The sequence below is a fragment of the Penicillium chrysogenum genome (genome assembly GCF_028827035.1).
Source record: "Penicillium chrysogenum strain IBT 35668 chromosome Unknown utg000004l_segment0_segment0, whole genome shotgun sequence".
NCBI lineage: Eukaryota > Fungi > Ascomycota > Eurotiomycetes > Eurotiales > Aspergillaceae > Penicillium > Penicillium chrysogenum.
Window position 1 is genome coordinate 3,055,412 of NW_026622752.1, and position 23,219 is coordinate 3,078,630.

General features: G+C 49.1%; 10 protein-coding genes across 10 annotated transcripts; 3 read left to right on the forward strand and 7 right to left on the reverse strand.

Annotated features, from left to right (window-relative positions):
• Positions 1–464: 464 nt before the first annotated feature.
• N7489_007116 (fungal specific transcription factor domain-containing protein) lies at positions 465–2,448 on the reverse strand (the record flags this gene model as incomplete). The annotated part of the gene is made up of 3 exons (XM_056712866.1): positions 465–1,442; positions 1,492–2,297; positions 2,349–2,448. 3 exons carry the CDS (start codon positions 2,446–2,448, stop codon positions 465–467), a joined length of 1,884 nt encoding a protein of 627 aa, XP_056566581.1.
• Positions 2,449–3,021: 573 nt separating this feature from the next.
• N7489_007117 (isopenicillin N synthase family dioxygenase) lies at positions 3,022–4,109 on the reverse strand (the record flags this gene model as incomplete). Its single annotated transcript, XM_056712867.1, has 3 exons — positions 3,022–3,687; positions 3,739–3,903; positions 3,954–4,109. The coding sequence occupies 3 exons, from the start codon at positions 4,107–4,109 to the stop codon at positions 3,022–3,024; spliced, it is 987 nt and encodes a 328-aa protein (XP_056566582.1).
• Positions 4,110–4,884: 775 nt separating this feature from the next.
• N7489_007118 (uncharacterized protein) lies at positions 4,885–6,474 on the reverse strand (the record flags this gene model as incomplete). Its single annotated transcript, XM_056712868.1, has 1 exon — positions 4,885–6,474. One exon carries the CDS (start codon positions 6,472–6,474, stop codon positions 4,885–4,887), a length of 1,590 nt encoding a protein of 529 aa, XP_056566583.1.
• A 534-nt stretch (positions 6,475–7,008) lies between these two features.
• Positions 7,009–11,462, forward strand: N7489_007119 (putative RNA helicase/RNAse III; the record flags this gene model as incomplete). The annotated part of the gene is made up of 6 exons (XM_056712869.1): positions 7,009–7,110; positions 7,164–7,298; positions 7,351–7,603; positions 7,663–7,810; positions 7,869–8,933; positions 8,984–11,462. 6 exons carry the CDS (start codon positions 7,009–7,011, stop codon positions 11,460–11,462), a joined length of 4,182 nt encoding a protein of 1,393 aa, XP_056566584.1.
• Positions 11,463–11,652: 190 nt separating this feature from the next.
• N7489_007120 (uncharacterized protein) lies at positions 11,653–12,924 on the reverse strand (the record flags this gene model as incomplete). Its single annotated transcript, XM_056712870.1, has 3 exons — positions 11,653–12,559; positions 12,612–12,847; positions 12,901–12,924. The coding sequence occupies 3 exons, from the start codon at positions 12,922–12,924 to the stop codon at positions 11,653–11,655; spliced, it is 1,167 nt and encodes a 388-aa protein (XP_056566585.1).
• A 246-nt stretch (positions 12,925–13,170) lies between these two features.
• N7489_007121 (pyrroline-5-carboxylate reductase family protein) lies at positions 13,171–14,089 on the reverse strand (the record flags this gene model as incomplete). Its single annotated transcript, XM_056712871.1, has 2 exons — positions 13,171–13,475; positions 13,540–14,089. The coding sequence occupies 2 exons, from the start codon at positions 14,087–14,089 to the stop codon at positions 13,171–13,173; spliced, it is 855 nt and encodes a 284-aa protein (XP_056566586.1).
• A 908-nt stretch (positions 14,090–14,997) lies between these two features.
• Positions 14,998–15,438, reverse strand: N7489_007122 (uncharacterized protein; the record flags this gene model as incomplete). The annotated part of the gene is made up of 2 exons (XM_056712872.1): positions 14,998–15,063; positions 15,115–15,438. 2 exons carry the CDS (start codon positions 15,436–15,438, stop codon positions 14,998–15,000), a joined length of 390 nt encoding a protein of 129 aa, XP_056566587.1.
• A 2,815-nt stretch (positions 15,439–18,253) lies between these two features.
• Positions 18,254–19,751, forward strand: N7489_007123 (aldehyde dehydrogenase family protein; the record flags this gene model as incomplete). The annotated part of the gene is made up of 2 exons (XM_056712873.1): positions 18,254–18,286; positions 18,345–19,751. The coding sequence occupies 2 exons, from the start codon at positions 18,254–18,256 to the stop codon at positions 19,749–19,751; spliced, it is 1,440 nt and encodes a 479-aa protein (XP_056566588.1).
• A 368-nt stretch (positions 19,752–20,119) lies between these two features.
• On the forward strand, positions 20,120–21,722 carry N7489_007124 (amidohydrolase; the record flags this gene model as incomplete). Its single annotated transcript, XM_056712874.1, has 5 exons — positions 20,120–20,491; positions 20,544–20,788; positions 20,837–21,043; positions 21,096–21,150; positions 21,213–21,722. The coding sequence occupies 5 exons, from the start codon at positions 20,120–20,122 to the stop codon at positions 21,720–21,722; spliced, it is 1,389 nt and encodes a 462-aa protein (XP_056566589.1).
• A 122-nt stretch (positions 21,723–21,844) lies between these two features.
• On the reverse strand, positions 21,845–22,948 carry N7489_007125 (glycoside hydrolase family 88/105 protein; the record flags this gene model as incomplete). Its single annotated transcript, XM_056712875.1, has 1 exon — positions 21,845–22,948. The coding sequence occupies one exon, from the start codon at positions 22,946–22,948 to the stop codon at positions 21,845–21,847; it is 1,104 nt and encodes a 367-aa protein (XP_056566590.1).
• Between the last annotated feature and the right edge of the window lie 271 nt (positions 22,949–23,219).

A 23,219-nucleotide genomic window follows, 5' to 3' on the forward strand; every position in this document is an offset into this window, starting at 1 on the left:
ACTTCCCTCAACTCTCTACATAGCTAATAGTACTACAGTACATGTATATGTTTTGAAATTATGGAAAAGATAACCTACCCCCTTCGATGTAACCAAGAGCAATAGGGACAATGGTGCACTAAGTAAATGGAAGTGTAGCACGACATATGTACTTTTTTATGTATCCATACCGTTAAGGGCCATTTTCCCCCTTTGATTCAACATTTTACCTATGTACCAAGGTAGGTAGGTAGACACCATATATATACATAATCTGGGGTCAATGGGTTCGGACTGAAGATCTTTTTGAGATTCTGCTGGAACGGTCCAGAGCGGATAAACTATAGTCCTAACGCCGGGTGCTATCACAGACGCTAGCCAAATGTGGACTAGCGGTTCTTTGTTTTGAACTTCCAATAATGGCTCAAGCAACGGTCATCCATGGAGTGTCGTCTCTCGTGTCTTCTTCGTCACTACATATGCAGTTATATGCACATAAACTTGATATCCCCATCCCGCAAAATATCTGGCCAGCTATATGTTTCTCCCTGAATGCTCCCATTGCGCCTTTTCGTCCATATTGTCTCGAATATCTGTTTAGCGGTAGATGCGTGAACTAATGCTGTCGTCCGAGCGCAATTATCAAACCAACAGGAAAAGAATGACTGTAACTCGGGGCTAACAGCCTCACAAGCAGTGATAAAAGCTGGCCATATCAGCGCAGCATTGTTACTGCCTTTCTGATCCCTTTCCTCTTGTTGAATTTGGGTTAGGTAGCCCCGAATTGCATTCACATTGCCCTGCAGCATTGTGGGATCAATTTCATATATTCGGCGATGGAAGAAAATTGATAGTGCCGTGTACATTGCTTGTGCTGTCGCAGTCTTGACCACCGGGAGGGCTCCACCATGAAGTTGAGCACAACTGGGGTCTGTAGCCGATAGTAAATGATCGATGGCCCTTTCCAGGCCCTTTGCTCGAGTCCAGAATTCCTTCAGACTGAGCCGACTCTCTGTTGCATCAGACATCATCGACAAATCCCGCTCGTTGGCAAGGCGGATCACTTGGGACAGTAACATGAGAAATATTTCGTCGATTCCGTATAATGTGGGAAACAACGTTGAGCTCCATCGGCCGGGTATCGCAAGGTGGAGGTCACGTTGGGCCATGTTGGGGTCCTTTTCCATGCTCATTGTGGTCGTCGAAAATATTAGATTGGGGTAGACACGGAAGTCTCCTCCATAAGTTGTGTTGTCGTTCAAAGCACCACTTGTCCCGGTTAAATTGACGCTCATTCTATCAGCAATGCATGTTGTCTCGGCCATAATGCGCATATAAGCGTAACAGTGGTGCAATGCTCTTTTGTTGGCTGAGAGGGCCGGTTGACTGAGTCCCTTGACACAGATGAGCTTCTCTGTTTGGACGAGATAGGCGCGTCGCATTTCCGGGTCCCCTTTTATCATCTGCATCAGAATGTTAGCGGTGTACCGTGGATCCGTGCTGATGTCATACAAAGACGTTTGAGAGACTCAGCATTGCCATGAGAATCTCCTTATATTTGCTCGTCTTCGTAACCGAGATACAGCTTTCCTCTATGCATCGTTGGAAGTGGTATTGAGCCCGTGCCAAGTAGGTCCCTCCCGAGACTGTCCATTGCTGAAGGCAATTCACTGAATTGTTCCCCAAGTGAAAGGCACTTGTGCTCCATACGGCGTTTAATAGGGCAAGCCGTGCATGGTTGGAAGACCCATTCAGCATCAGGTCTGCCAAGGTTGCCATCGCACATGGTAATACCAGGCTCATCCAAGGTGTCTCCTTTCCTCGCCGTAAAGGAGAGATCAATGGGACAATTCGCTCTTTGTAATGAGATAGGAGACTCCAGCCTTCGATATTTTCCACGTGTAGGTATGGATTGAGCCCTGCATGTGGACTCGGCTCGTGGAAATTTGTTCCAATACTCCGAAATGGCTCTGAACTCGGCCAATCTAGCAGCAAATCGTCACTGTAATCTGCACTCAGAGCATCGAAGGCATCTAAACTGATCGAATTCTGACTAAAATCCTCCTCTACTGGGAGCTCCTCCAGCTGCTGAAACCAGTCATTGGGGGAAGGCGGCAGCTCAGTTCTACTGGTAGGTGATAGGTCAAGCGGGAGTGGTTCTGGACATCGGAAAGCACCGAAAGGACCCCGAAAAAGCGAGAATGGTTCCGAGCGACTGGTATCCGAGTCAAACCTTTCCAGATCAACAATTGCCTGGTCGGGATTCTGATGTGGTACAGAAGATACGAGCTCAAGGGTCATCTCTCGACGTTCGACATCTGCCAGGTATTGTCAGAACTAGCTGATGGAAGTTGCGATCAAAGACGAACCTGTGAAGATGGAGTGGCGGTGCCTGGCCGCATTTCCCGCATTCAACCATCGAATATCCTCCTTGTCATGAACAAATGTTAACTGACCTTTTTCTTGCATTTTGAGCGTTGTACCTCGGTGAAGTTGTGGTTCTGATATAGGGCTCAGACTCTGAGTCTCGAGACAAAACCCAAATGGGAATGTCATTCCGATATCGATATCACACCTGCACAACCTGGCCGGGCCGAATGATTTGGTATTAATTTCTATACACCATGCATAGTAAGAATTTCAAACAATCATTAAATTCCGGTTTACAACTCTATTTAAGTAAAATGTTCTGGCTCGCAAGAAGCAATCGTTAGCTCGTTCCGGGAACTTCTTGCCTGTTGGATTATTGCCCCTCTTCTCGGGAACCAACGTTAGAGTCTTGATGGTCATCTTCCAACGTTGTGGGGAAGTAAAATAAATCTTGTACGTTTAAATGATATTCATCGCGCCGAGCTCTAATCGACACATGCAAGGCACATTGGCATGTTCACTCGAAAAGAAAAAAAATGAAAAAAATGAATTACACTGCAAAACCTCTTATAAACATAGCTGAGGCCCGATGATAATATTCCCGGTCTGAAGAGCAACATGAGTACATAAACACATGCATAACTAGACCCCATATCTTGGTCGGACTCTTGTTCAGGAGAACAACTTGGCGATTCGCAGATTGTTGTAGTCCCAGGCCGTAATGTCGTCATATTTGCACGGAGTAGCAGGCGTGATGAACTTCTTCAATGGGAACAAGGAAGCGATACGGTTTGGCTTCGCAAAATAGGCGACAGAATAGCGCTCGGGGATGACCACATCAGAACCCACTTTGACGGTGGGCGGATAAGTCACCCGGTGACACGCAGCCATGAATGTGTCATTGGTCAGGCGCTGAAGCGAGTCGCCGATATTCAGAATAATCTCCGACTTGCCACCTGAGACGACATCATGGAAGGTCCCCAGATTTGTCTGGTCTTCGACCTGCAGACCACCCGTGGAATCTTGGAACAGCATGGTAATCGTGCCGAAGTCTGTGTGCTCTGCAATGCGCGTGGCGGTTCCATCTTCTAGAGCGGATGCTGGTACGGCTGGATAATGAAGCAGGCGGAACTCATTCTCGGCCTTGTTGTGTAGAAGTCTGAGATCTGGTGCCGAAATCTCAAGGGCCTGGGCCAGCCCGTCGAGAATCTCCAACTCGACCTCGAAGCAGCTTTCATAGAAATCCTCCATGAATTTACGGAAGCCGGGAAGTTTCTCCTCGGCTACCCAGATGTTGTCAACAAGGCTGTCTTGTGGGGAGCCCATATCCAGAGTTTCCTGTGCTTGTTAGAATGAATCTTCACGGCGGGTCATAGAGGAAGCACTCACCTTGATATCCCGAATAGTCTTCCCTTGAGGGAGGCCTTTCTCATAGCCACTAATAGAAGAGACCGATTCCTGACCAACGTAGCTATATCCACGGTTGGGGTTTGCCTCGGGCGGATGTTTGGCGGTCATCTTATCCTCTAGTGAAAGAGAGAAAAATCGACGGGTCTGGCAAAAACAGTCAGTGGACATACAATCCCTGGTTCGAGAAACCTTACATAGTCAAACATCTCAGCAATCAGATCTTCCGGGAGCCCGTGGTTCTTTAGCTTGGCCACTCCACGCGTTTTGAGTGTGTCTAGGAGGGCTGCCGAAACTTCATCTCTTTCCTCAGGAGAACCCTTCAACAGGGACAGATCAAGAGCTTGCGACATGATTTTGGATGTTGCTTTGGGCGATGTGTTTGGAATTATCGTCCGAGATAGGGATTTGCTGAGCTTTTGAGATATGAGTGAAGATTTTAAAAACAGAAGGTCATCCTATTGGACTATATATATTCAATCATCGATGAGGGCCTACAATTTAAGGTCGCAGGTAATAACTTCACTTGGAAGGTAATATTGGATGTATAACCACACAGATATGTAAACTATGGATTACCTTCCAAGATGCCATTCTATCTTCGTCTTTCACGGAGCCAAAGTCGCTCAAAGGCGTTCCAAAAAGGGTAACACGCACGCCAAGAGTACCCCAACAACGCTTCTTCCAATAAGAATGGGAAACCATAGTGGATCACCTTCCTGTTTCTCAAGTCGAGACAGGAAACTATCCTCTGATGTCCCCTTGATAAAACCGATATATGGGTTACTGGGGCGAATCTGGTTGGCAGACTAGAATCCATGCTACATATGTAGCTATTGGGACTAATGAAATAGTTTTATATTGAATGGACATCATACAAAGCAGAACACTAACATCACAATTATTGAGCATGGATGTCAAGGCACCAAGACAAACATTCGCTCCCATTTTCTTGACTTTGTCTGCGTTGGAAAGCGTTACAACGCTAAACCTGGTTCCAACGGATAATATTCGATGTTGTACCTGCTGCTCGTTCAGGTGTGCGATCTTGCGCTAGGATCCGCTCAGAACCGGAGCTTGCTGCATAAAGTGTGGGAAGCTTCTTTGTCACGCCCAAAAGTTCAGAAATTAGATCCCGACGTACTGTCGAGGACCATTGTCACTTTCTTCTTGCAGTTCCAACTTAATGGACAGCTGTGGGGTCTCGGATTTGGGGAGGGTGAGGGCACGAAAGTAGAAGTAAATGTTCATGTAGGCCTGTTTAACGGGGCCCTCCTCAAGGGCATTGACCCGTTGCTGAAACAAAACCATGGCTGAGTTGTAGCTAAAAGCATTTTCAAGAGCAAGACGATCTTCGTCGACGTGAATGCCTAGAAGCAAGAACCTAAGCTTTGGGCTCAAGGTTTGCATAAGGTCATGGATAACAGTGGCGTCATATGGTGGGATATTGTGTTGGACCAGTTTAACAGCAATATTGTTGTGGCGCCACCTCTGATGCATGGTCTCCATTGTACCGACGGCCGTGAATAGCCCCCAGTATTTGGGAGGCGATTCGACGTCTGCTAGCTCGGCCCAAAGTGTCTTGAATGTAGCCAGGTTATCGGAGTCGTAAACTGTCTGGTTTAGACTTTTCTCGTTTACCGTTTCGCTCCCGGTCGATGATGAGTGTGATGATGATGGGAGGGGATCTTGAGCTTCGTTGCCGCTGTCTGGTTTCTTGCGTTTGCGGCAGGTTGTATTACCCTCAGTTCTCTTTTGTCGAATCGGCAACTGCCCCCACTGGATCCTGATAAAGTTGATGAAGTCGCTCGTCTGCCGCTTGAACCCCGCATCTGGAGACAACTTATTTTTCCAGGCCGTAGAAGGCCACTGGGCTTGTTGAATTGCTTCATTCTTGTCGGCGGCGTCAGCGCCGGGACCAATCAAGGTATTGAACCCAAAAAGAAGTCCCATCCTCTGATACCCGGATACACTCTGCCCTGCCAGTACAAGGCAATATCCCGAAACATCGCTGCATCCCCTGAGTAAGATCCCGTACCACTGAGAGGCACGTTTCCATATATCCTCCGTAATATTGGAATCGCGGAGGAAGATCTTCTTTGGCTCATACTCGGTCAACTGAACATTGAGGGTATCAAATGTCTTTATATGAGACGATGCGACCACCAGACCGGCTTGGAAAAATGGTTGCCACTGTGGGTAATTGTCGGCCAGCAACCATCCAGCATCATTGTACCCCCCTGTGAAGACATAAACACCTTTCCAGGCGACAAGCGTCCGCTGGTTATTCTGGTAGAAAGCAACAGTGGGTGCTTTTGGAACTCGTTCTTTCCGTACGTCCCCTCGGCTATCAAAGTCGTCCGCCAGGTATCGGATGCGATACTCCGCAGGCAAGGTCAGAAGGGCATAGATGACACCTGCATCGGACAGGCGGACATTCTTGGGGTTCCACCTATGCTGATTGATGTTCGCATCCAATTCTGCTTCAATAGAGGCGCGGTCAGGTGGATTCATAACTTTCCAGGTACGAAGGGAGGCCATGTCTTCCTGGCTTGACAAGTTGCCTGGGGTGAGTCCAGGGACATCGCCCTCTTGCCATTCAACTGGGTCGTTGCATTTGTTGTCCCACTCCTGTTGAATCCACCGGTGGCACCTCTCGCGCCATTGCGACAACGCACTCAGCCAGTCCTCAAAATTTCTCGTGGAAGGGCAGGCCATCCTACAAGCCCGGGGGAGATAAAAGGTAGATGGCACCAAGACAGGTGTTGATTGGCAGGTAATTTGGACTTGAACGGTTTCCGCTGGATTTTCTTCCGAAATGGAGAGGTCACAACAGGCAAAGTGCTGCTGGGGACTGGGAAAGAGATAGAAGAAAGGTCAGTTTTGATAGAGAAGGAAAGAAAGATGGTAGGAAAATGGCAGGAAGTGAAATGTCGAAGATTATGAGCGTCTTTGAAAATATGAGATGGGAAGGGATGAAGTAAAGAGAGAATGAAGATGGAAGATTCAGTTGAAGAGTTGAGGAGTTGAGGAGAAAATCAAAGCGAAGTATACAAAAACACCCAAAAGGGAAAGGGACGGGTCTCGACAGTCATTGGACCAAAGCTGCGCGTTGGCCGCTGCGGGAAGCCGTACCCTCCCCCCACCAACAAGCTGTCTTAGGCTTTCCTCTCTCATCTCAACTTTCTTTGTCTTTGATTTTCTTCTACTGGTCTTTCCATTAACGGTCTCATTTGAGACTTGTTGCTTATCATGGATTCCACAGGCCTGAGTAGTAATGGTGCTGCCTACCGGTCTCGTGGGTACCAACTCGAAATGTTAGAGGCTAGCCGCAAGGAAAATATCATTGTCGCGGTATGTCCGTTTCTCGAGATTACGACTTCGGAAGATACTGAACTATTTTATAGATGGACACAGGGAGTGGAAAAACTCATATGCATGTTTCCAGCTTTACCTTTTGTCGGCACGTTTTCCTGACTGTCTTCTTTAGTGCCATTCTTCGGATCATAGATGAGCTTGAGAACTCCGATTCTCCAGACAAAGTGAATAGACTTGATGACTCTTCTATATATTCTCAGCTCACATGTGGCACAGCTTATTTGGTTTTTGGCCCCGACTGTCGCATTGAGCCTTCAACAGCATGAAGTTATCACTAGCCAGATCCTCTCTGTGAAAACCAAAATTTTAACTGGTCTGGACAATGTTGATCGATGGACTGACCAAGGTATCTGGGACAAAGTGCTCAAGGATATCCGTGTGGTTGTCTCAACATATGCTGTCCTCGCTGATGCCTTGGGCCATGGTTTTGTTCGCATGTCCCGACTTGCTCTCCTTGTCTTTGATGAGGGTATGTGACACTCAAGGCATCCCAGAATTCATACTAATAATACATAATACATAATACAGCTCATCATTGCACAAAACGCCATCCGGCGAACAGGATTATGCAAAATCACTACCATCCTACCCTGCTGAGGTCAGGCCCAAATGCTGTACCTCGAATTTTGGGACTCACTGCTAGTCCAGTGGTCCGGTCGAGCCAGAATGAGCTTGAGTGAGGCGATCTACTACACTCTGCTGAGTCTCTCCAATAACTGACCATATTTTTTCAGAACAATCGAATCCAACTTGAACGCAATATGCAAGACTCCACGCGTCCATCGCACTGAGCTTTTGGAAAACACCCATCGCCCTCACCTTGAGCGTGTCAATTACATAAATTTTGACGAAGCACATTATGGTTCTGGGAGTCGACTACTTTTACCTCTCATAGAATGTTGCAGGGCCTATAACATAGAAGATGACCCTTGGGTCGAATCATTGCGGTCAAAGGATCACACGGTGGAGCTGACCAAGGCTCTCACTACAGGTAAAACCTTCTGTAGCGAGCAACTGAGGAATTTCCAGGCACGCAGCTGTCACATTTATGAGGAGCTGGGAGGTTGGGCTGTTGATTTTTTCATCAGCGCTTCAATTGACCAACTTCAGCGTTCAATGCAAGATGCTAGCGAGATGTCACATTTGGACCAAATGGAGAGAATTTGCCTGTTGGAACTGCTGCTTGCAATGCCGGCGCCAGTTTCAGCTGAGGAGAGTAATCACGTATCCGTCAAGCTTGAAATGCTTCTCAACTTCCTTGAGAAAATGGATAGGCCTGGGTTTTCCGGGCTGCTATTTGCCAAGCAGAGAGCAACTGTCAGTGTGTTAGCTCGCATTCTATCCATTCATCCCAAAACCAGAGATCGCTTTCAGTGTGCCGCTTATGTTGGTTGGTCGAGCGATAGAAACCGCAAGGGCTGCCTCGGTGACCTACTTCATCGGGATATGCAACGAGATACACTTGATGAATTCAAAGTTGGCCGCAAAAACCTCATTGTGGCCACTGATGTTCTCGAGGAAGGGATTGACGTCAGTGCATGCAGTTTGGTCATCTGTTATGACAAGCCTGCGAACCTCAAGTCCTTTGTGCAGCGGCGTGGGCGTGCTCGTCATAGAGAATCTACATATGCTCTCATGATCTCAAACGAGGACGAGTTGTTGAACCTGCACAAGTGGCAGGGATTGGAGCAAGCTATGATCAAAGCGTATCAGGATGACGAGCGACGGCGTCGGGAAGTCTATGACCTCGAAGCCACTGAAGAGCATGTGAAAGAGAGACTTTGGGTGGAGAAGACGAGGTAATCGCAATTCATCCCTTCTAAGACATTGCTAACATCATTTTCCGTAGTGCCCTGTTAACGGCAGACGACGCATTGCAGCATTTGTATCACTTTTGCGCAGTGTTACCAGTTGATGAGTACTCTAACAACCTACCATTATTTTCCTTCCAGGAAAACAGTGTAGGACTGCTTTTAGGTACGGTGACACTGCCAAATTCTGTTCACCCCACGGTCCGACGGACAACAGGGAAAGCCTGGTGGCGGACAGAGCGGGCAGCCAGGAAGGAGACTGCATTCCAAGCCTATAAAGCTTTGCATGCGTATGGGCTGGTCAATGACAATCTCTTGCCATTGACACGAAAACCAGAGCTGAGGTGCTCAGAGGAGACTGTTCTCCCATCCATTGTGCAAGCTGCGGAGCAGTATGACCCTTATGTAGACCTTGCACAAGGCTGGGGTTTGGGTCAGCTTTGCCAGACACGCTTGAGAATATGCAGCAATGGTTCCGTCAATGAAGATCTCGCCATCTGCTTAATTTTGCCAAGATTGACCCCGATGCCGCAACCCATTCCTCTCTATTGGGACTCCGAAACCTGCATGAAACTTCACTTTGATCCGCAGATTTCGAGTTTTGAGACGACAGCGGAGACACTGGATCAAATGAGAAGAAGCACAGCGCTCTATCTACAAGCCCCTAGCTCGCGACAGCGGGGAGACGACCGCGACTTTGTGGCTCTCTTCATCCCGGACATTTCACATGAGCACCTAGGAGAATGGCTTGCAGTCCACGAAGGGAAAGAGCCTGCGCTGGATGTTTACGTGAGGGACCCAATTGCTCCGCCTCTGGGTATCGTCCGTGACCAGTCCAAATTCAGCGAGCCACGGCTATTCAACAGATGGAACGTTCCAGCCGATGTATCGAAGTCGTCGCCTATTGAAGTGGAATGTTCATCGCTCCCCCGTCGGCGAAATCTCCTGCAGATGCCGGCTACGAATATCGCCGAAGACGGAGAGGCGGACGCACCAAAGAAGTCCTACATTTTGCCTGCAGCAGCTTGCGTCATTGACAAGCTCCCAGCAAAACAGGCTGTGTTTGGACTTTTCATCTCGGCCATTCTGGACCGGCTGGAAGCATCTTTGGTCGCACATCGGTTGAACGATACCATTTTGAAAGGAGTCGGGATCAAAGATATCGCCCATGTTATTACGGCTATCAGCGCACCCATTGCACAGGCCAGCACCAACTATCAGCGATATGAGTTCTTTGGTGACTCCGTTCTCAAATTCACCGTCAGTTGCCAGCTCTTTTTCCGGAACGGCAACTGGCACGAGGGGTATCTCTCGGAGAGCCGTGACAAGCTCATCCAGAACAGTCGCCTTGCTCGTGCAGCTCTCGACCTTGGTATTGACAGCTTTGTTCTAACAAGCCGGTTCACTCCTCGGAAATGGACTGCACCGTTAATCAGGAACAAGTTGGAACCCTCGACAGCCAAGAGAAACATATCGACCAAGGTCTTGGCAGACGTTGTGGAATCCCTCATTGGAGCAGCGTATGTGGACGGTGGGATCCGCGAAGCGCAGGCTTGTCTCCATCGCTTTTTGCCGGAGATTAATCTCTTCACGAACGACATTTCACCTCTCATCCTGCCACAAGGTAAAGGCGTGAGCAATTTAATCAATCACCATCGATTGGCTGGTCTGATTGGATACACTTTTAACGACCCTGCCCTTCTAACAGAGGCGCTCACTCACGCATCCTGCGAGTACGACACATCAACACAATCGTACCAACGCCTCGAGTTCCTTGGCGATGCCGTCCTCGACATGGTCGTCATGGCAGTGATAGCAGCCCACCCCGTGGAGATGGACCAGGGACCAATGACATTGCTCAAACATTCCGTCGTGAACGCCAACCTCCTTGCCTTCTTCTGCATGGAGCTATGCGCACCAGACGAACCTTCCCACGTCACCCAATTCACCAACGGCGGAATAAACCTCGTGCCACGCTATGACCAAATCCACCTATGGCGCTTCCTCCGCTCCCATGGCCCTAACATCAAATCTGCCCAGGAAGCTTGCCTCGAGCGGCACCAAGGTCTCCGTGCTGAAATCCGTGATGCTCTGGAAAACGGGACCCAGTATCCGTGGGAGTTGTTCGCCCGCCTGCGTGCCGATAAGTTCCTGTCGGACATCATCGAGAGTGTGCTTGGGGCGATATTCATCGACTGCGGGGGCGACCTAGACGTATGTTATGCATTCGTCGAACGTATCGGATTGGTGTGGTACGTCCAGCGTGTTATTGCCGACGGTGTTAATGTTGTTCATCCGCGCAACATTGCGCAGAACATGGTGAAGGGAGCAGGTACCTTGGTCTTTAAGAGGAAGAGGGTCGAGTCTGGAGGCGTAGCTACGTATCGGTGCTCGGCTATTGTTAACAAGACTGAAATTGCGCTGGTGGAGGGTTGTGCTTCTGCCGAAGAGGCTGAGGTCAAGATTGCCAACGTCGCGATTGAGCACTTGACGTTGCACCCGGTGGTTTCCACATGAGCTCGGACTTAATAGCTTGGGAGATTGGCGTGCTCTGAATGATGTGTATGATTTTGGCCTTAGATTTTCGATTTTGCTTAGCTAGATACCATTTGTGAAGTCTTCAATTCGGACTGCCTTCAATGAACATCGGAAGCAACGTAGCTAATCGACATCTCCAAATAAATAAGTAGTGAAAGAGAGCCCACTCCTACGCCTTGTTTCCCTTTGCACTGCGCTTGGACCGCCGCACAGGGGCGGGCTTAGATTCCTCCTTCTGATCCTCCGCATCAGAGCCAATGGAGTCCACTTGTTCCTCCTCACTCGAGGCCACCATAACACCCTCTTCCATGCCCTCAGAGGACTGGGTATCCGCCTCAGCCTTTGACACGGGCTCCCAGGTTCCCTCGGGTGGCCCATCTTGACGCAAACTGCTAAGGATCTTTGTTGTCTCGCTTTCCACGCCATTCCAAGCTTTACAGTTGCCACACCGCCAGCGGCCCAGCTCTTCCGGTGTTTTGATCCCAGGGGGAGCCTGGCCGTTCACGAGCCGGCACGCGCTGCACATCATGACCATCCGGTTGCGGGGTTGGGTTTCATCTTCGCCCAGCAGAACATCCAAGAGACGGTCGTACCAGTGTGGTTGTTCGCCGCTCTGAGGAGGGAATGCGTTCGGTGCAAAACTGGCTTGATCGGTGGGTGTTTGGGGAGGAAAAGGAGGCTGGGGAGAGGACTGCTGCGGGGTCTGCGGGCCGCCCTGGGCTAACTCGATGGGGGGAGAGGGATAACCGGGGGATGGCGGGTCGTTCTGGGTTTGTGATGCGGAGGGGGGACGGCGAATGTTGGCGGTGGGCGGCGGCGGGAGACCAGTGCGGGCCACATGCTGTGGCTGCTGCGCAGGCTTTCCTTTCTCGGGTGGTCCCTTTGGGCCCGGAGAGGATTTGGGGGACTCACCACCGTACTTCTCTAGCAGTTGCTGGGTGGAGTTGTACTTGGTTGCGACCTTGAGCTTTTCGATGGTCTCCTCGCGCTGTTGATGGAAGTCGTCAAGGCGGCGTTGGAGGCGAGAAATTCGGTAGTCGAAGACTCTGGAGCTGAGAGTGCGCACACCGTAAATCCTAAGAGCTGGAGTTAGCGATGTGGGAACGTGCAGATTAAGGGCAGACGCACAGGACCGGCCCGCCTGCGATGGCTGCATATTCTTTGATTCCCCAGCTCTCCCATCCTAGTACCAGGGCGAGGATGATGGAATAAAACAAATAGGCAAATGTCGAGTAGAGGGTCCAGAGAGCTTTGATTCGCCGAGAAGACTGACGTTGCTGGTCGAGTCGTGTGGTGGCCTCGGCGATCTTTGTCGACAGCGTGGAAAGGGTCTTCTCAAAAGAAGCTGCGGAATTGTCATCGCCCTGGATAAAGTCAGCGGCAGTAAAGCGAAATAAGTAAAAGCAATGTATTTCACCTTCCAGGGCCAAAAAGAAACCATTATTGTACATACATAGTATGCCTATGAACTGAGAAGATGGAGCTCGACTGTTGAGCTGTTCCAAGTCTAGGAAGGCGATACGCACGGGCCACATCAAGTCGGAGTTACGCCCCCGACAGCTGGGAGTCTATTATTGTCCACCTAAATAAGGGGGTCATTGTATTTGTTTATTTGCTTCATTTCGCATGAGTATCTCGGATATCATTACACAGAATCCAGCTATTCATATTTGTTGAGTTGCCCTTTCTACGCCTTGGCGAGAGTATTTCCGAGCTCGGCAGCCCGAGCAGTGGCAGCCTGGACAGACTTGTCGACGATCTCCTTAAAGTTGAGAGACTCAAATGTCTGTAGGGCAGCATGTGTGGTGCCGTTCGGGCTGGTCACATTATTACGGAGCTGAGCGGGGCTGTCGGAGCTCTCAACCAACATCTTGCCAGCACCCAGACATGTCTGTGTAGCCAACCGAGTGGCTTGTTCTTCAGGGAGGCCTAGAGCAGTTGCGCTTGCGACCAGGTGCTCAACCATGGCAAAGAAGTAGGCAGGTCCAGATCCTAATTGGGTCAGATTGATACGTGTTGATGGCATGCCGTATGGCTTTGGGCGCAGGAGACTTACCAGACAATCCAGTGACGACATCGAGAAGTTCTTCGCGATCCACCCATTCGGTGGCCTTGCTAACACTTCCAAGCATAGCATTGACAAGCTCCTTTTCATCCGATGTGATATCCGCGCTAGCGAAAGCACCTGAAGCACCCTCGCCAACTAGGGCGGGGGTGTTCGGCATCACGCGAACAGTGTGGGCCGTACGGCTATCGCTCGTTGTCAACCATTCCTTCAAGCTATCAAGGGTAATACCAGCAGCAATGCTGACAACAACGGGCAAAGTCGCGCGCGGCGACCAGGTACCACCGAGCTCCTGGCACACACCCTTGGTAACTTGAGGCTTGACCGCAATGATGACCAAATCGGCATCACCTCCAGCCTCGACATTGGAAGTGGTGGTGCGCACTCCGAGTGCGGCCATCTTCTCGCGGTTGACATCCCACGGCTCGGAGACGCAGATGTTCTGCTTGTTGACGCCTTTGCTCAGTAGGCCACCAATGATGGCGGCAGCCATGTTTCCGCCGCCAATGAAGGCCAATTTGCTCTCTTGGATGGACGGCATTGTATTGATATAGCTGAAACTGAAAGGGTCCACGGGTGTTCCAAGGTTGTACTGTCCAAGTGAGTAATTGGGGAGTCCCGCACTTATGTAAAATTTGGCGGGGCACCCGGGCAGGTCACCCGCGTTATCGCACCGGCCCGGTATTCCGAGGTTGGAGAAAGGACGTCTATCATTCAATTTCATTTTTATTACTCTGACTTAATTAAACTTGGGGTCCACGGGTGTTCGTATATCACTCTTAAGAACTCGGAGCATAAATCTTGTTGCGGTCAGTGCGGCATTGGGAACAAAGCAACATCTATTTCTGGATCTGAGATTGCAAATGTAGATCTTCAATTGAAGGCGAAGGACTACCAGGGACTAGTAAAGTAGACTTCCAATGAGATGATATGATACACGTATTTCAGTTTGAAGTACGCGAGTTATCCGGAAAGGAACGACGTTGGAAAAGCTTAAGAGGAAGAGAGGTTTTGGGAATTGAGGGAGGGAGAAAGAGGGGGGGTTTATAGTCCCAACAGACGCACCTTCCCAGAATGAGGTTCCATACTTTCCTATTTTCTCCTTGATCTCGTGACTTGCAAAACAAATGATCTTGTGGATGCACCTGCCCCTTCCTCACTTCCATTGATTCGATATTCTGCAGTGGCCATTGCTCTTGGCCGTAACTAGGCGCCTTGCTTACATCCACGCCCTACATGTACATCTATGGATCCATGGATGGCCATGAAAATCGAATACATCCCGCAACATGATCTGATAGCCTATCCACAGTAGAATTGAAGACTCTGCCTCACGAGGCTTATGCTACAGTTAATCATACCTAGGTAGTACCTCGAAAAATTGACAAATCCAAAAGCTTCCAAGGTTAACCCATCATTCGTAATTCGTGATAATATACAGGTTCCCAATCAGTGGACACGGGCTACATGGCTTCCACGTCCATCAGTGCCATGCATGCGGCGGGTTCCAGCAGCCTAGAAATGTTAACTCGAATCCAAGTTCAACCGGAGTGGTTCAGTCCTTACCTTGATTGCAGGGCGATGCATCAAACTTCCTTTCAACTTCAACATAGCGCCGGAGACCTTGTCGCCAAGGGTAGCTTTGCGTTGATGGCGAGTATGGGTAGGTGTTCCATAGGCGTTCTTGTGACCAAAACGATGTCCAGTGCGACCAGTAGGGCCAGTACGGCCAGTATGACCAGTTTGGCGATGACCTTGGATGGGATTCTGGCGGGTTGTCGTCGTGGTTTTGACAGTGCGCGATTTCGCGTTTGGTCCCTTGAGTTTGGTCATCAGCGTAGGCTTGGTGGTGCGGGTGGTTGTGGTAGCGGGGCGACGTCGATGAAACATTGTGATGAATGGATGGATTTGGTATGGAGTTTGATATGGAATGGATATTGTATATATAACTGCAGTGAGTCGATTGTTATTTGAACAGCTAGGTGGACATCAGGGTCTTTAAATAAGCTGCAGAGGTAGCCACGGAAGATGCTTCCTATAGTCACTTTGATTTCGAGCAAAACGTATGCCAAGCATCATGTCGCCTTCAATGATAACGCATAGGAGAGGTTGACAAAGAGGCGCTCAGCCGGCGCGTCACCAAAAGGACGATCTTTCTTGGGTGTCTCCAGTCAGCTTGTACCGGCCAGAAAACAAAATGCTACCTAAAATAATAACATATGTTATTGGTAGATCATCCTTGCAGATCAGACATTTAGACAGGGATATATATTGAAACTACGTCTCAATGATGGTAGAACGAACACGAACAATGACGAGACGTAAGTTCTAAGTTAACTGTTCTGTTCCTTGTGTTGTCGAATGATGAGACTCGGGATGATGTCACTTAATGTTGGTCTGTGCGCTATGGAAGAAGATACAGATTCGTATCGACAACATTAAAATCATCAACTATCTGTTCATAACATTGCTCTATGGAGCTCATATAGAGCTTACACGAGCTACGATGCTGGAAATGAATCTTTACTTCGAGGTGGCCACCACACGTTTTCGACATCTCAACCTTCCAAAACGTACAATATATAATCTGATTCCATCCTGCTTAAACCCTACTAAATTAATTGCAGCTCATTTATCGGTACCGGCAGTACCTGATTCTCCTAAAAATCTTTGATGTGTCGAGAGCACTCACACTCATGACATTACGCGTTGCTAACTGTTCGTAATTACTTATGTTAAAAGAAGACACATATCCCCCTATTCATAAGCAGCTAGTCAAAGTAAACTGTCTGGACTTTCAATGGTAAATGGTATATTATAATTCGAATTAATCGCCATCCTCATATATCCCAGCCTTTCACATCTGTGAATAGAATCACATAAGCCGCACCTGTGTAAAACAGAACAATTAGCCATAAATCATGGAATGGTATGACCAAATTAAAATCACAATTCAAGTAACTCAGAGACCAATATGAAACAATGTAGATAGACACAGATTCAACAAATTCTTTGCAGAAAGGGAAGGTCGATCATCATAGAGACGATGTGTATTGTGGTTTGCGGGGAGCAGGAGAGACAAGGGGGGATAGTTACCTGGACCAGTCGGAGCATTGCCCCCTAGTGGGGGCGATTGGTGGCGGCGGGAACGACCAAGGGTTTGTATTAGCCACTCGTGCCTGGAAATATTGTTCCTGAAGCAGCGAGTTATGTTCTGTATAAGATAACAATTTGTTTCTTCTTTCGAGAGCGCCCGGTATCGCTGTCTATTAGTCACATAAGTAGGGGGAGAGGAATGAATGTCTTCCTCCACATCCGTCTTAGATGAGTGAGAATGGGCCAAAAACGATCGGAAAACGTTGTGGTGAATTTCTATGACCTCAAGATGCTTTGGAAGGTTAAATCGGAATTCCCCTGAGTGGTCTTAAATACCTGTCGCTGGGGCACTAGGGCATCGGCCCTATTTCAGAAATTTACATGTAAGGAGAAATTATCTATGGAGAATGTCGTCATTGATGGAACCATCTGACGACGACCCACCGATAAAACATAGTACATTACATGTAGGTGTACGGAGTATGCTAAGTGCTCATGTGCTATGGATGTACATATTTGTATAACTGTGAAGATAATTTGCATGGAAAATATTATGGTTTTGCCCGCGATTTTGTCAATAATCTTTCGATTATCCCTTTTTCAGCAGACCTGATCAATGTCCCAGAAATCTATTCACGTCAGTTAGAACATCATGTGCGCCGAGATCCACGTGGATGAAGAGATGCCTTGGAGATATCTTAAGTAATATTTTGAATTTGGAACTGAATGGTTCTGCCCAGTGAGCCCCGTTAAAGCGCTTTTATATTGGAAAGCGGCTAAAATAGGAAAGACCCACCCGTCAGGGGAGATATAGCGGGGTGACTTTAGGTACGAGCTGGATTTCGTACTCCGCCAGAATCTTTATTACCTCCCCAGTTTGAGCTATGGGAGTTGTTGCAATCAATCTCGTTGATATTAGTAGGGTCTAAAATCTAAAAGCTGGCATATGCATATGCTTCTGTATACACCAGACCATAATGTGATGAGGTGCTCCCTCCTAAGGATCAGCACTCTTCCGCTAACGAGAATATGGTGACTTTTTATCATTGTTCCATGTTTTGCATGTTAGGAAGGCTCGAAGGCCAACTTCTAGGGCCGTGCATGGCCTAGTCTAATCTCACCGTGGGCTTGTTATGGACCCTTGAGTCGTGAAGTGGTCAAGTACCGCGCTCGAGTCCCGTGGCGCGTATGATGCCGAAAGCTCACCCCGGCAGCTCCTTGAGGTTATCCATTTATTGGTGTTTCGTGAGGAAACCGAGGGGGAGAGCAGTACCCCGCACTCTGCCAAGACGCAACGTTTGAGACAAGATCACCATATCACGACCAGAAAAGGAAATGCAAAGCAGAGATCGTCAAAATAATGCCATTCGGAGAGGAAAAATAGCGTTAACGCACTGAGGTCTGCATACAGAAGTATAGGGTCGGCCTTAAGAGGGTATTTCAGGGGCACTTTTGGTCAGCAATTGCGGGTTTTGGATGCGTCCATGGCATCTTATAAATACGTGGCGCCAATCGCTTAAGATTGGATTGTGCGGGACGCTCTACTTTAATCTCGTATCTTCACCATTTTGGTCTTAATCCTCTGTATCGAAAGTTGAACCTGCTCAAAATGATCGCCGACGCCAAAGCATTGGATTTTTCGGTGAGTCTCGCTGAACGCTTTATACTATCGATCCCACGACTTATCCTTGCTAAATTAGACATTCCGCAATGTCATCAATAATCAATTGACCACGACATCGGAAACCAGACATGGAATCAACCCTGCCAACACTCAGCCTAATCCACCCGTACCAGTTTCGACCCAGGATGATCTTGACAAGGCCGTAAAGGCGGCTCAAGATGCTTTCAAGGGCTGGGCCAAGACGACTTTCGAAGAGCGACGTAAAGCCCTACTTGCCTGGGCCGATGCCATTGACGCTAATGCCGCCGGATTCGGACAAACCCTCACAATGGAACAAGGAAAACCGTTGACTCAATCATCGGCAGAGGTGGGTATGGCGGGTGTATGGATTCGCGGTCTCACCGCTATTGAGATTACCGACAATGTAATCGAGGAAACCGAAGATAGGAAGGTCGTTCAACGTCATACACCCATCGGCGTGGTGGGCGCCATTGTCCCCTGGAACTTCCCTGTCCTTTTGGCCGTCGGCAAAATAGCCGCTGCTGTATACACCGGAAACACTGTTATTGTGAAGCCGTCTCCATTCACACCTTACTGCGGCTTGAAGCTGGCAGAGCTTGCCACCAACTTCCTTCCTCCTGGCGTGATCCAATGCCTGAGCGGCGATGAGTCCCTCGGCCCGTTGTTCACTGCTCATCCTCAAATTGGGAAGATCAGCTTTACCGGGTCGATTGCCACTGGAAAACGAGTTATGGCTGCGTGTGCTTCAACCCTCAAGCGATTTACGCTCGAGCTGGGTGGCAATGACCCGGCAATTATCTGCGACGATGTTGATATCGATGCCATTATGCCCAAGATTGGGATTCTCTCTTATCTCTGCAGCTCGCAGATCTGCATGATGATCAAACGCCTTTATGTCCACGAGAAGATCTATGATGAGTTCCTGAACAAGTTAGTCACATTTGTCAAGACCCTGAAAGTCGGCGAAGGCACCGAGGCGGATACCTTCCTCGGGCCTGTTCAAAATCAGATGCAATATGAGAAAGCCAAAAACCTGTTCAGCAGTATTGGTACTGAAAACCTGAAAGCTGCACTTGGAGGCTCAATCGAGAACTCTCCTGGATACTTCATCCACCCGACCATTATCGACAATCCCCCGGAGACATCGCGCGTGGTACAGGAAGAGGCGTTTGCTCCCATCCTGCCCGTCTTGAAATGGTCTGATGAGGACGATGTCCTTGAGCGTGCGAATGCTCTGGAGACCGGATTGGGTTCTTCTGTCTGGAGTAAGGATTTCGAACGCGCAACTAGGATGGCAGATCAACTCCAGTCTGGTTCCGTGTGGGTGAACAGCCACTTTGATGTGGCGCCGAATGCACCCTTTGGTGGTCACAAGCAGAGCGGCATGGGTGTGGAATGGGGTCTTGATGGTCTGCTTGGGTACTGCAATTCGCAGACTCAGTGGCTGAAGAAGAGTTTCTAGTTTAACGTTTAGTTTTGGATGAGCTCTGTGAATTTTGACACCAGCAAAATTGGGAGACTTCGCTTCAGAGACTGACACTGTATGATGTATGGATCTACCATATTTCTCCACTGTATTCCATAATATCGGAGATCTCCCCATGGCATGTGTCAACTGCGAGATTCATTGGTTATCTTATCACGCCCCTCAACGCGGATCGTTGCGTCCATCGGCAGACTCCGCCTCCACTGTTTTCGTCTCACGGGCGGGGGATGGTGTTGAATTTAACAATATAAATGCTCCTAGGGTCCTTCTGGGCTAAGCTGCATTAACTTTAGTGACCTGACCACGAAATTCTTTGATAGCCGCTAGCACTCAGACGATCCACCATGCTGTACACTCATGCCACTGTTGTGACTGTGGATACTTCACGCCGTATAATTACCGACGGAGCAATCCGCGTAGTCGGCGATGTCATTGAGGATGTCGGCAAGACATATATACTCAAGGGAAAGTATGCAGCCGATGAAGAGTGCGACCTCTCCGGTCGGATTATCATTCCAGGGTTGATCTCGACCCACATGCACACAGCACAGACCTTACTACGAGGTACAGCCGACGATCTTGAGTTGGTGTCTTGGTTATGCGAAAGAATCTGGGTTCTTCAGGGTAACTTTACAGCGGAGGATGGGTACGCTGCGGCACGACTGAGTATCGGAGAGATGCTTAAATCGGGAACGACCTGCTTTTTAGAGAGCATGGTACCTTATCCGTGGATGTTTGTGCCTACCCAGAGACTGACATAAAATGCAGTTTGCGGATCGATATGGCTTTGACGGGCTATGTCGCGCTGTTGAGGAGAGTGGCATCCGTGGCTGTCTAGGCAAGATTGTCATGGACATCGCAAAATATGCCAAAGACGACGCATGGGCCATGCATCCTGGCCTTGTTGAGGATCGTGAGACCTCATTGCTTGGAACCTTGAAGATGTGGGAGAAGTGGAATGGCGCGGCCGATGATAGAATCAGAGTGTGGTTCGGTGCTAGGACTCCGGGAGGGTATGAGACGAGATTGCCATTGTGTGTCACTTGCTAATAATAAATCAGTGTATCGGACGCGCTTTATAAGGAGATGACGGCCATTTCCAAAGACAAGGGTATACCCATTACCATGCACTGCGCTGAGGTCAAGGCCGATCGAGATTTTTTCGCTTCGGTCTCGCACACCCCGATGTCATATTGTAAATCAGTTGGCTTGCTGAATGACTCCACGGTACTCGTTCATATGGTTCATCTGGACGACTCGGACATTGAGTGAGACATCGAATACATGTGGACTGATGCAACGGAGGCTGATGATAGTAAGACTTCTTTCTTCTTCGGGAACGCATGTCGCACACTGCCCAACATCGAATGCAAAGGTAAGTTCCGTTGCCAGGCTGGTTCGTACACACGAGGGACTTGATAATCTGACAAAGGGTAGCTTGCGTCCGGAATCTGCAGGGTGCCAGATCTCCAAAACGCTGGAGTCAATATTGGCCTAGGTACCGATGGCGCCCCGTGTAACAATACATGTGATCTATTGCAGGAGATGAAACTCGCCGCCATTATCCACAAAGGGATCTCGCAGGACCCCACGGCAGTTCCAGCCGAAAACGTGCTGGAGATGGCTACAATAAATGGGGCCAAGGCACTGGGCTTGGATAAGCAGATCGGTAGTCTGGAAATTGGTAAGAAGGCTGACTTTGTGGCTATCGATGTCCGAGGAATCCATACCCAGCCTTGGTTTAACCCAGTCAGTGCTGTTGTTTATACCGCAACTGGGCGAGACGTCGATGTTGTTGTGGTCAATGGGAAGGTTGTGGTCAGGCATGGAGTGCTCATGACGATGGATGAAGTAGAAATTGTACAGGAAGCACAAAGAAGAAGCAAAGAGGTGGTGGAAAGAGCCGGGCTGGGCAAGAAAGTTCAGGCCCGCTGGCCAGTGGAGTGATCCCACGGAGACTCAGGTTTCATGGGTTTTTTATTCTCATTTTATTATTCTACTGTATGTACAGCTCTATGATTCGGTTGCCCACATTCCATTGCCATTTCAGTCATTAAGACATGCACTCCTCACAACAGACCCCGCAAGGCTTCGCCCAAAGCCATAATAGCCATAGCCTGGCCATAAGGCATCGATGTCAATGGAATCTTCTTGTAAAAGTCAAGACAGTCACCCATCCCGGTGCCAAAGCTGGTATTCTGCAGTTCTCCTTTCTCGTCCACGTATCCCATCACCGCAGCGACGGCCTTTTCAGCAACGGGGCGGTAGTGGGCACCGATGTAACGTTTCCGAACGGCCTTGAGGATACCGTAGGCAAATCCAGCGGTCGCAGAGGCTTCCAAGTAGGAGTCGGGATCGTCAAGGAGGGTGTGCCACGCGCCGGATGACGACTGGAGACCTTGAAGGGCCTCGCACTGGGCCTCGAGGGTATCTATCAGGTGAAGGCGAATCGGATCATTTGGCTGGAGGTCGAGCAACTCAATGATCTCGGGAATGACGATTGTGACCCAGCTGTTGCCACGAGCCCAGCGCGCATCTGCGAAGTTGTGTCCGCCATCCTCAAAGGTCCAGCCGTGGAACCAGAGCCCAGTCTTTGTGTCGAAAAGATATTTGATGTGAGTAAGGAATTGCTTTTTCGCCTCTTCAAGATATTCGGGTCGATTCAGGAGTTTTCCGATCTTCGCGAGTGGCATTACAGTCATCATCAAAGTATCATCCCAGAGCTGCTGGTAGTTCTCTGTGAGATAAGTCATATGTTGCATGCCACCGTAGCGGGTGCGGGGGAGGTCGTGCATCGCCCACTCGGCCCATGCATCGAGCCACGGCAGGTAGGTGACATTGCCGGTCTTCTCATAAACGTAGGCGAGAGTCAAGAAAACGGCCATTGTGTTGATATTCTTGGTGGTGCCACCTTCCGCAAAACGCGCGGCAAACCAGTCCTCGATGATGCGCAATAATTTCTCGTCGCCCGTCAGCTCGTAGTATTTCCACACGCCGTACAGTCCAATTCCGTGTGTCCACTCCCAACCCTGCCATGACTTGGTATCAATAATGCGCCCATCAGCAAGTGGCAGCAGGAATTTTCCTGTCTCATCTTTGATGTTGACCAGATTGTCAATTAGCAGGTTGACGGCATTGTGAATTTCGGGGCCGGTAGGATTAGGGGACGACATTGTGTGGTATTGGGAGACTGTTCTCTATGTTTTTCGACGAATAATATTTTCCACGACCTTTTCGTCCGGGAAACAAAATAATATGTTGAACCGGAAGCTCCTTTCTTGACGAGGCTTGGTGGGAGTTCTTCCACTAATGAGCTCATCAGTCAAACGCCACGAGGCATCCCCGCGGGGGCCAAGCGCACTTCGGGTGAGAGAAGGCCGAGTCGCAAATCACAAAGATACACCGAAAGTGTATTTCTCCAGACCCACAGCAGTCAGCGAGGTA